Source organism: Pelodiscus sinensis, chromosome 7 (genome assembly GCF_052426305.1).
Source record: "Pelodiscus sinensis isolate ZL-2025 chromosome 7, ASM5242630v1, whole genome shotgun sequence".
NCBI lineage: Eukaryota > Metazoa > Chordata > Testudines > Trionychidae > Pelodiscus > Pelodiscus sinensis.
The window spans coordinates 35,959,546-35,971,582 of NC_143058.1; the positions used below are offsets into that span (position 1 = coordinate 35,959,546).

The window sequence follows — 12,037 nt, forward strand, 5'->3', positions numbered from 1 at the left end:
AACTATTGACCAATTCAGTGACATTCAGGAAGAATGCCAATTGTAATACTGTACTTTTTTGGGGATGTGGACACCTGTCCACTATGAGCTAGAATGGGATCACCAGTTGATTTTACAGATAGCCCAAATAACCTACACAGATCTGTCTAATGGTAGCAGCTCAATCCCTATTGAGTGAAAGGTGGGTTCAGTGCAGTGACAAGTGAAAGGCTGAGGCATCCTAATCTAAGCACAGTAAAAATTCAGCCTTTAGTTCTGACTTGTAGAAGAGAAAAATAGAAATTTGTATTGGTTTTGATTTGTAAAAACAAAAACCAGCCAGCTGATAGCTGTTGAGTCATTAGAGAATTAAGGTTTTTGAAGCATCACATTTTTGTAAATAGAAGATCCTACACATTTGATTGTTATAGGTATCAGGTTCATATTTGTACTTCAGAATATACCATGTACAAACTATATTACTTTTCACTGGTTTTTCTTGTCCTTTGACAAGTCATTAAAAAGTTGAAATTTACATTCTCAACACTTTTGTGCATTGTGTACTCTGCATACAGAACGTTATATTCAGAAACTATGATAAAATTAGAGAACTTGCATTTAAATACATCATTGTTAAAGTAAATATTAATATTCTGATTTTTTTTATATGCTGTGCTCTAAATCAGGTGATAAATGCTTGCTTGGTAAACTGTTTTCATAGGTTATTTCAGTTCATTCTCTTTCCTGAAATAAAAGTTCAAAGTAGACTTTTCATTGAAAACTATTAAATGTTTAAATACCTTTTACCATGGTGGATGTAGAATAGTCCATTTATCTTCATTAAGGCATATAGCTTTAAAACTTGTGGCTTTGCTACTTGTGAGTTATGGATGCATGCCCTCACTTGTCAAGATAAATGTATTATACTGTAGTTGCTTCCCCTCCCAGTAAGGGTATTCAAGTTGTGCAGCTGATTTGACCACAGTAAGCAATTCTCCAAGGATAAAGAAAGAAAATGTACATACTCCTAGGAATCTCTTTCCCAGAAATAAAATTGACATTTTATAAATAATTTCCATGTTGCAAACTTCAAACACACAATCACAGCAATTCAGCTATATGAATTTGGCATGAGTCAGTTTCAGTTCTTAGTGCTTTTCATTGGAAATGGCATAAAAAGTAAGATTTCTCTGAATTTTTTATGCTGTGGGCTTACAAGGGACAGAAGATGTTCTTCACTTGTGGTTGTCTAACAGTGCATGGCAGCATAAATAACGAAATGGTCATAAACCTCAGCTGCACTTCTAAGGTCACATGTTCCATTTAATTTTTAAAGAATCTAGAAACAAACTAAGCAGTTGATAACAGGTCAGTTGCAGGTGATAAAAGATATTTTAGATGGGACATTACTTCTTTTTCCACACCTGGAATAACCATATTGTATCTCTTGCAGAGGTTTTTTGTCTTATGCACTGATAGACTTGTACGTAAACAAATTCTTGAATTTCAGGGTAAAAATGCATTTTTTTTTCAAGACCGCTTTCATATTGCATCTGTAACTTTTTCATTTCTGCACAAATAATAATGTCAGGAAAGCTTAAGTTGGAATAACAAGATGACTTATTTCTGTCTGAAGTTTGTCACTTTGTGTAGAACAACATGCCAAATACAAGTATGCTTTTGTAAAATGAGTTTCTAGATTTGCTATTGCAAAAATTTGTAGAATTGAAATATTTTAAACATTTCTATGGAACTTTGGACCTAAAATTTCCACTGCAAAAACAAACCCCCTCCCGAAGCTGTGCTCAAATGGGTCCCACTATGTAAACTACATTAATTTTCATTGGCAATGCAAAAAAATCTTTTCCTTTAAAATAAAAAAAAAAAATCTGTTGTGTGACTCTGGTATGTTAATCAATTCTGGCTCTATAAATTAAACATCATATCTTGATCTCATTTTTATACTTTCTTTTCAAATAAGTGTAAAGAAGTAAACAAGATTTTTTTTTAATGGGCAGTCTAAAAAATTGCCCTCTGTAATTCTTCAGCCTAGCACTGAATAAAAGCATAAATAACATATTGGATCATATTGAGCATAGCTACCTACAAACAGCTAAGATTATAGATGACATTGTATTTGGAGATTATTTGAAATTTGACTATGCAAAGTACATTACTCAAACTGTTGTGGGTCACTGACCCAGGGACATGTTTGCAAAAAATGTCAGTTATTGTTTTTCAGATGATTATGGTTCTTGTAGCTAAGACAGATGTACAAAAAGATACAGTTTTTATTTTGTATTGGCAGCTTCCAAATATTTAGTATCTATTTCCAAGAATTGCAATTAGTAAAGCATCTATGGTACTGAAATCCACACATCCCACAAGCTAATTATATTTGCAAGGTCAGATTGAATACATATTTTCAGAAAAATAAAGGGTTATATAAATGTGTCTTCCACTTGGCTGTTATATCACAGTTTGTTGATCTGGAGTATAATGTGTACAATTCACAAATTTGTCTGATAACAGAAAGTGGTGTGTGATTGTGTTTATTTTACTAACCAGTATATTCACAGCAATCACTTCCAAATATCTCTCCAGTAAAGATGTGTTAATTACAAAACAGACAAGGTCTTCTATTATATTAAAGCTACTAACAAGAAGACAGCAGGAATCACACATGTAAATAGCATCATCAACCCCTATTTTAGTCCTCTGTTTTGATCTGCGAGTTGTGCATAGACCAAAGGTGCTATTAAAGACTCAGTGTATGAAATAGGCAGCATTATATGAACAAAATTTATTCAACAAGAAAACAGACCTTTAACATGAATTTAACAAGCCTGAGAAATTATAAACTATCATATGCTGCAGATTCATGCAGTGATAATAAACAAAAAAGGAAAGTAAGAGGTTTTCTTAAACTAGCCAAACTGCTAATGGTTTTGTTATAAGCTGTCTACTGTTGAAATGACCTCTGAAAAGTCTTGCGACACTTTGTACCGGGAGAAATTAAATGGTCAGGATGGTGAAAGAGTTGCAGCGTGGAAAAGCATATTTATAAGTGCTACCATGCTAATCTGGAAAACATCCTAATACTATAGGCGTGTGTTGGCCTCCCACCTTTCCTCCCGGCCCTCCACCCCTTACACAGAGAGGTAATCTAAAAGCCTCATGAAAAGCTGTTACTATTTTTGTTACTTCCCTAAATCATGAACTGTATTAATAAGTACAATAAAAACTATAAATTTGGAACTACTGTAAATCCCTGAAATTCTTTAACTCCAAAAAGTGGATTTTTCCTCTGCTTTAATTAATCCTGGGAGGTTCTCTGTTCAGATTACTGTCTCTAAAGTTCCATTGTTAAATATGAGGTGACCATGTTGCTGTCATTTGATTGCATCATGCTGTACTTCAAAATAAACACAGAAAAAAGACTTTAGCTTGTACACACCTTCAAGTGTTCACCAGGGCTTTTTCCTTGAATCTTACTGTGGCATAATTAGCACCTAGTTCACCCATTGCTCATTAGTGCTCTGGACATTAATGAGTCTATTTATTTTGATATGATGCTCTAAAGGAGGAACCGACTTATTCTCACTGTGCAAAAGCAATTAGAAGATTTCACAGAAATGTAAATGTAGAGTATATTGCTGTATTTATGCTTTTATTGCGTACTAGATCTAAATTTAGATTGCAGGTTGTTGAGCATGTTGGTTTCCTTAAGACAGTTGCTATAGTGATGGCAATGAATTCCTTTTAATCTTGGTGTAGCTAAAGTATGTAGTTCTTATTGGTTGTCATAATTCTACTAACAAGCAAAATATTATTCAATTCATACTTTGTGTATTCTGTTTAGATAGGATACATGTTCAAAAAACAAGGGTAAGATTTGTGAGTTTAGGATTTCACATTGGAGTTTGAACACACAAGATGCTATTTTGGTTTCCTTTCTCCAGAGTTGTGCACACAGAGCCTGTAACCAGCCCTTACTAATGTCAGTAGTGCCATTGAAATGATGGCATTTACTTGCATGAATAATGACTGCAAACTTAAGTAGTTCTTAAATATTATATTTTGCTTTGACAGTTATACAAATACGGCATTGTGAATAGTAGTTAAAATATTTGTTGTATTATCAATATAGTGTTATAATGCCTAATTTGTCAGGAGATTATTTTTCTTTCAGAAATATACCTTGGAAAGTATACATAGATTCCAAATATTGGAACAATGATTAGTCAAAAACACCATTGCATTTTTTTATTAAGCTCCATGAGTTCTAGTGGAGTAGTCATTTAAATTTCATTCTACCAATGTAGCCATTAGAAAGTTAAATTATGGTGAAGCACTAAGTGGTGGTATCCGGCCAAATTAATGCATCTTGCTCCTCAAAGTAAATTCTTATTTGCTTGATTTTCATATCTAGAAGTCTCTGGAGGACTACACTGTGTCCCCCTGCCAGTCCCCCACCACACATACTTGCTTTGCTTTATTTGTACTCCTTCCTTACTATAGTTGGGCATTTGCTGATGTTTCCAGTTTAGAACATCAAGTAAAAATAGAAATTCAGGAGTTGGAAAACAGATAAGATGTACTTTTGATGTATAAAAAATGAAATATACTTTGATATTTACAAAAACTGTCTTGAGTAAAAGCAAAGTATGCTGAGAACATTACAAATAATTGATCTTTGTATTTCAAAGGTGAAACAGTAGATATGTTGAACTGTTTTAGAGGGACTGATGTCTTATAGGTACATTAAGTTTAATGGTTTTAAAAATCATTAAAGGAATTAAACTTTAGATTAAAATTCCATATGCTAAGCTAATTGCGTTAAATCAGTCAATCTATTTGAGAGGAGGAATGTGTGTGTCACAAGGGAGAGGAGAATATTGGGAGTTTTTTGCCTTTAACAAGAATGCATAAGGTTATCTGTCACCATGCTGTCTTGCGTAAATTGGGTCACTGACATTCTAATAAGAGGAGCAGAACCGTGACACATTTGCTGAAGGCATATTTAAGAGACAAGATGGAGAAGGATCTGACCGGTCAGCTGAGAGTCCAGGACTGTTTACGTCACTAATTTACAACTGCTTAGTGATTGATCGTGTGGCAAATTTAATATTAGAGGTAGATTAGAATCTTTTTTAAAACTGAACTGGTGCTATACACATTTAGCAGAAGACACGGGCACAAGTTGAAAAAATATGGTCTGTCTATTGGTGCAAATATCCTCCACAATTTTGTATATCATCTGTTTTTGTCGTGGTTAATACAAATGTCAGTGTTTTACTTATACAACTTCACTTACATGTACAGTGTGTGTGATAGCTAATAGGCTGCGTTTCAGTGTAAAATAGAATAAACATTACATTTTAAAATTTCTACATTAATTCCCTCCAGTTAGTTACTTCCTGTGTCCTTTAATTTATTATAATTGCATTACAATCTCACTTAAGAAGGTTAATGGATAGTAACCTAGTTTGTTTAATTTAAAGGGAAGTCCTGGATCGGTAAGAAATATTTAAAAAGTTCTTTAATTTTAAAATACAATTATTGTGTTCTTGCTTGCTCTGGAATAAGACGACACAAGAATGGGATATGGAGCTTGTCATTGTATTGAACCTTGGTGTCTAAGTGGTTTGGGGTACTGTGTGAAATACAGATTACAGTATGACTACGGTGTAAGTCTCAGACATTTTAATGTAAGATCTTAAACTGGATTTATCCTTCGTAGATTTTAAAAACATGACAAAATTAGAATCTTTAAAAGTAAGGCCCTACCACTTCAATCAAAACCATGCAGGCAGATGCCTACATTCATGTGCCTATCCCATTGACTTTAATAGAGTCCACATAGGTGCGAAGGTCTAGGTGCACAAATATGATTATAAAATTAGGAGCTAAATAAGTCAAAATCTTAGCTCGTCGTTATGAATCTATAAAGGGCAGAGGTGACAAGGACAGTTTAGTTGTATGGCTGAGTGTGTTCTAAAATAGATCTCATCTCACCAAGCAGCAGGTTAGATAATTATTTTATTGAATGAAGCCCAAAAATATTTTTTGCAAAGGTTTTTTTTAAACAATTTCAGCAAACTATAGAAATTGGCTAGATGGAAGCTTTACTTATTTTATTCCCCCCATTGGTAATGAAATAACACTGGATGCTACTTTCCGTGTTCCTTAAATCATAAATGACCTTGGTTGTTTTTTACTCTATTTCTTACTCCTGAGCATGACACTGACAAGGACTTTTTAATCCATCAGACAGTTTATAGACCCTTTCTTAGTCACAAGAAGCAAAAAGCATCTGACTAGAAGGGAATACACGGGGCAAGTTCCTTGCTGGCTATAATTTTGTTGTCATTTCAAGTATTGTGGTGGTGTAATTGATGTGACAGGACTGGGCTTTAGACACAGTCCCTTAGCTTGTGCTCACTTTCAGTTTTAGTCTCTCTCTGTCATTCATTTTGATTAAGTAAGATTTAGGTGACAAACATACATACCTTTTGAAGGGTTATAGTATGTATATCTTATGATCTTTTCAATGCTGTATAATTAAAGTACATAAAACTTCATAGTTCCATGAAGAATGTAGAATTTGGTGTTACTTTATAATTCAAGGTAAAGAAGTGTGTGTTGATGGCACAGTCAGCAGGAGGTTCTTTTTTATTAATATTATAATTAAAAGATTTTCTGGATAAAGGCCAAAAACACAGGAGAGTTGCTCATGCCTTGTCCACTGTTGCTTGGCACCATTACTTGCATTTTCTAAAAAGAATCGACTTGACATCTTGTTTTTACAGGTTGTTATTGATGCCTTCAGATTGATCAATGCTAATATGATGGTCTTGGGACATGAACCAAGGCAAACAACTTCAAATCTGGGTCACTTAAATAAGCCATCTATACAGGTAAAGTCAGTATTTGCGGATAAATTCTGTTTTGTATTGAGCAATGTTTAGTCAAAGTGATGTGGCAGGTAGTTTAAAATGCTAATATAATTTGTATATTATTTCTCCTTGCAGTAGTTAATGTGCATATAAAATTAGTCAGATATCCTCTTAAATTCTGTTTTTATAACTGTCAATATTAATACAGATTTATAAAATGAAAAAACTCAACTTTTTTGAATGAATTTGAGAGCACAATGCTCTTCATCTTTTTGGCTTTATATCAGTTATACAAGAGAAGGCAAATGGTATCCTTTTTTCAGTATTGCAGTTTTAAAACTGCTCCTGTTAACATATGCTTGAGCTTTCCAATAGCCAGGATGAGAAAATGGTGTTCTCTGCTGTAAGCTTCCCAATCATGTGATAAAAGAATAAATTACTCTTAGGGCATTTTTCAATGATTGCTTTATCGATTAATCATTATGATCTCTTTCCACTTGCTTTACTGCTTTCAACTTTTTAATATGTCCTAAACAAATATTCCATCTCCAACTCTGGTTATTATGTTGGTGACCTAGTAATTTGATGAAGTGGGGGAGGGGAATACAATAGATTATTAGAATGTATAATTGACCATTTAAAGCCTAGTTCTTTTTAGTAAAGTGTATTGTTTGATATATCTTTGTAAGGATGCATAGAATTTAAAACATTAAATTTCTCCTTTGAATATTTACTTTAATTGGTTACCAGTATTGACTACTAAGGCCAATATGCTGGTCTTCAGTGAAGCTCAACCATCTTTGCAAGAAGATTCTTCTATTTTAAAACAAGCATATCCTCCTGATTGATGTCTTATCTGTGCTCTAGTACCTTGACTTTTAGTTTTTTCTCCCCCAAAGAAAAATGTTTTATTTTTGAATGTAGAAGGCATGAATAGTTAAAAAGGAAGCATAACTATTTTCTGTGATGATTATATGAATGGTAATATATGTTGCTAAATACGTCATATTGAAAAACAATATAGTAGCCACAGTAGAACAGAAATTAGATGCTTCAACTTTTACTATCAGATAGCAGTCTTTGGGGAGTTGCCTGCTCGCCATTGTTAAACCTTGGCCTTGAACATATTGGTAGCTTTTATTATTTTATGAATTAAAACACTTTATTTAAAAATACCAAAACTATTCATACTAGTAAAATAGTTTCAAAAGGCTGAAGTATTTTTGCTTTAGATTTTTGACTCAGTGAAAACTGAAGTATAATGAGTATGAAATAACCTACTAATATTTTTGATTGGGTACAGGCAAGCCCACGCTTGCCTGTTTCAAGAGAATATATTACTGGGCTTTTTTAGGCTGTATGTAATGACCTCTCTTGTAAACCCCCATAGTATCATACTGCTTCATTATTTTTTGCAAAAGGTTAAGTAATATCTCTCAGTCTAAGATCATTGTCATTGGAGCTTGGCATATTTCGGACATAGGTTTTTTTCATTAATTGCAAGTCAGGAACAACCAGTTACATATTTCATTATTGTAGTTTGAAATTAAGTCTATAAATATACGTTATTAAGACTTATTCTTTCCACAGAGAGCAAATATATATATACACACACATTCTAAGGTTCAGTGATATGTTAACCTTATTGAAGTTGATGGCAAAACTCCTGTTGAATTTCATGTGCCACTTCTCCCAAAATTTACTAAAGTAATTTTGTGACTCCTAAGACAAGCTTACTTAAGACTTACTATAGGACTTGAGTATTGCATGATGCACATTATTTTTTTACAGTGAAACAAAATATTTAAGGCTTTGTCTACACTGCAGGATTTTTGCACAAGAAGCTTTTTGCGGAAGAGATCTTGCACAAAAGTGCATCCACATCTCGAGAGAGTCCACACTGCATGGACACTCTTGTGCAAGAAAGTTCTGATTGCCATTCACAGAATGGCCATTAGAGTACCTGTACTTTTTGTGATAGGCTCTTTTTGTGCGAAAGACCCCTGTGGAGCATCCACACACACCTTTTTCTGCAAGAACTCCTGCGCAAAAAGGAGTTATGCTTCATAGAAGGAGGTATACCTACACTGCAAAAAGCCCTCTGTTCTGTCGATTGACTGTAGATTTACTAGCACAAAAATGTGCTTGAGGTGTGGACACTCCGCGGATTTTTGCACAAAAACAACTGTTTTTGCGCAAAAACCCTGTAGTGTAGACATAGCCTTAAGGAACAATGTATTTTAAAATACAGACAGCAAAAAGGTGTACATTTTAGAGGTTTCCCATTAACCTATTGCAGTGACCATTGGTACAGTTTCAAGATAGTTGCGAGGAGTGGTGGAGGAGGTTTTTTTTTTTTAAGTGTTAGCACTTATACTCAGATAACACCTAAGAAGAATTAACTGTTACCTTTAGAAGAGCAGCGATTTCAGGGGAGACAGTATATTTAGCACTTGTAGTCCTAAATCCCTTAGGGGCTCTTAAAAGCCTCCCCTTATCTACAGTTGAGTTAAAATGAGTGTGCAGTTGAGAGAGATGGGGGGGGGGGAAATGTCAAAGTACAGAACTTTTCAGGAACTTAAGGCTGAAATTACTATAACAATAAATAGACAAAGTAACTTTGTTTTTGCGATTCTATAATAAAACTAAACATATTTTCTCTGACAATCAGCAGTTTACTATAATTAACATACAGTTGTTGGTTCACCTAAAATGCAAATGTTTAAGTATTTCTTGATATAGCATACAAATACGTGCAAAAATCTGTTTTCAACTTTATGGAAACTCTTTAAGTATTCATTGCATTAGGATTTTGAAGTACTGTAATGAAAAACTATACTTGTATTTTGTGTATCAGGTGCTAGCCAGGGTTGCTTTAAGGAATAGACATGGACATCAATAAATAGGTGAAATGATGAAAATAGAATTTGGAATATCACGTGTTTCTCTAATTTTCATGTATGTTGCACAGTAATTTTTTACATTGTGAGGACAAAACTGACAAGGATTTTCATATGCACATTGTTTTTAGAAAGTTCATCTTAATCCAATCCGTGCATAAAGATATACCTTTTAAAAGTGTGCCTATTATTTTTAGATACTAAAACAAAACAGCAAGACTTGAAGCATACACATAACCTAATGTCTTTATTGTAAACCTCTTATAGTTGGTGAGGTGATTGTGGATGCAAGGGTTTTATACTAAGTACAGGCAGTCCCCGGGTTACGTACAAGATAGGGACAGGTTTGTTCTTAAGTTGAATTTGTATGCAAGTCGGAACTGGTACATATTGTAGGGGAAACTCTAGCCAAACATTTCTCCAGAGCTCAGTTTTATTCTCCCACACCTCACTTCCCTCAGTCCTTTATTCTCAAGCTGAGGTGTCTGCTGAGAAAAGCCGTTCCACGTCTCCCTGGTCTGCTGGGGGGTGAGGGGGGCACTAGCTTCGTGTCTCCCTGGTCTGCTGGGGGAAAGCAGCTAGTGCGGGGTTGCCTCACCCCGTTTGTAAGTAGGGATCCGATGCAAGTCGGATCCATGTAACCCGGGGACTGCCTGTATATGCCAGTAACTGACAAATTCTTGTATTTAATGTTGGAAATTTAAAACAGCCGTAATATTGAAGATCTATTCTTTAAATATCCTGACTAACTAGCACCTGTAATGTTAATTACTGTTTCAGCTGTAACCACAGGACTACAGCTCAAATTATTAAAGATTAAAAATATAAATCTATACTGTATGGTAAAGATTTTTAAGTGATAATGTCAACATAAAATTCACACTTGTGTCTGAAATGCTTGTCTCTTGTTTTAGGTATGACATAAGTTTGTCGTCAGAAAGGAGACAAAATAAATCTTTTTTGTGTTTTGTTTTATTTACTGTATTTATCAGCAGTTTACTACTAATTGTCCTATTTCCCCTATTTGTATGAACCTTTCATGTGACAACAAAAGAGTGAACAACATTTATTAAAAATAGGAAAGTAATTGTTAGGACATTGTTGACACTACCTATAATATTCTTTCAAAAACTATTTTAAGTTGACTGTTTTAAATCATTTTCTTTCTAATATTTTTCATATCTGAGTAATTTTAGTGTATATATCTTTCCACAAACTTTTATAGGCTCTTATTCATGGACTGAACAGACATTACTATTCCATTACTATCAACTATAGGAAAAATGAACTAGAACAAAAGGTAAGAGGGTTTGTATTTATATATCTATTTTAAGTAAAAAGAGTGTGTTCAAACTGACACGTGGCACGTTGCAGTTTTGTAATTTTGAATTTTAACTACTAATATCTTTAGTTATGATTCCCTATCACTCTTTTCTCCATGTCATGATGTGGATATGTTAAAGTACGAAGTGAGCCTAGGCCAGGGTGGGCAATAAGCGGCCCACGGTGTGGATGCGGTTTGATAGGGTTAGCCCCGATGGGCCGTCCCACTCTTTCTTTACCTGCACATCTGTGGGTACGATCGCTCACAATTCCCATTGGCCATGGATGGCTGTTCCTGGCAAATGGGACAGTGTCTGTGAGCCTGCCAGGAAATAAGCCTGGTGAACTGTGTCTGGCCTGCAGGCTTCTTATTGCCCACTTCTGGCCTAGGCTGAACTCTCTTGAGCAACCTCCCTCCCTTTTAGAAGCCACATGAAAAGTAACTAGGAAAAGTCTATCTTATACAGCAATAGTGGGTTTTTTCTATAGTATTTTCATCAAAAAATTTCATTGTGTTGTGCTTGAGGAAAAATGAACAGGATTACCACAAGGTTTGAGTCTTATAATGGCTGCCAGGATCACCATACACCTTCTATAGGTTTGAAGGCGTAAGTTGAGGCTCTTGAATTTGAAGAAACCTACTTTGAACTCAGAGCAATATATCCAACGTATCTCAAATGTGCAAGGGCTGTATTCACTTCCAATATAACATGCTTTCATTTGGTCAGGATAGAGCTCCTCGGGTCTTCTCCAAATATGCAGTAATAGTGGTGGCCTGCTTAAATTGTTTTGGTCTGGGACTGCACAGTGTCTCTGCTGCATGTCCATTGAGTGTGACTTGTGTCAGATTTGCTTAATTTTTTTTTTTTTTCAACCTGGAGTCCCAACTAAGTCTCAAATCTGAAAATTGAAATGGACTTCTCCTGGCTTATTCAT

General features: G+C 34.6%; 1 protein-coding gene across 3 annotated transcripts in view; it reads left to right on the forward strand.

Moving 5' to 3' along the window:
- The window catches only part of PSMD14 (proteasome 26S subunit, non-ATPase 14), a 72,391-nt gene that overhangs the window by 47,499 nt on the left and 12,855 nt on the right, over window positions 1-12,037 (forward strand). For all 3 annotated transcript variants that reach the window (XM_006114835.5, XM_006114836.5, XM_006114837.5), the window contains 2 exons: window positions 6,792-6,899; window positions 11,004-11,078. In XM_006114835.5, coding sequence (XP_006114897.1) covers window positions 6,792-6,899; window positions 11,004-11,078 — 183 coding nt within the window. The remainder of the gene's footprint in view (window positions 1-6,791; window positions 6,900-11,003; window positions 11,079-12,037) is intronic.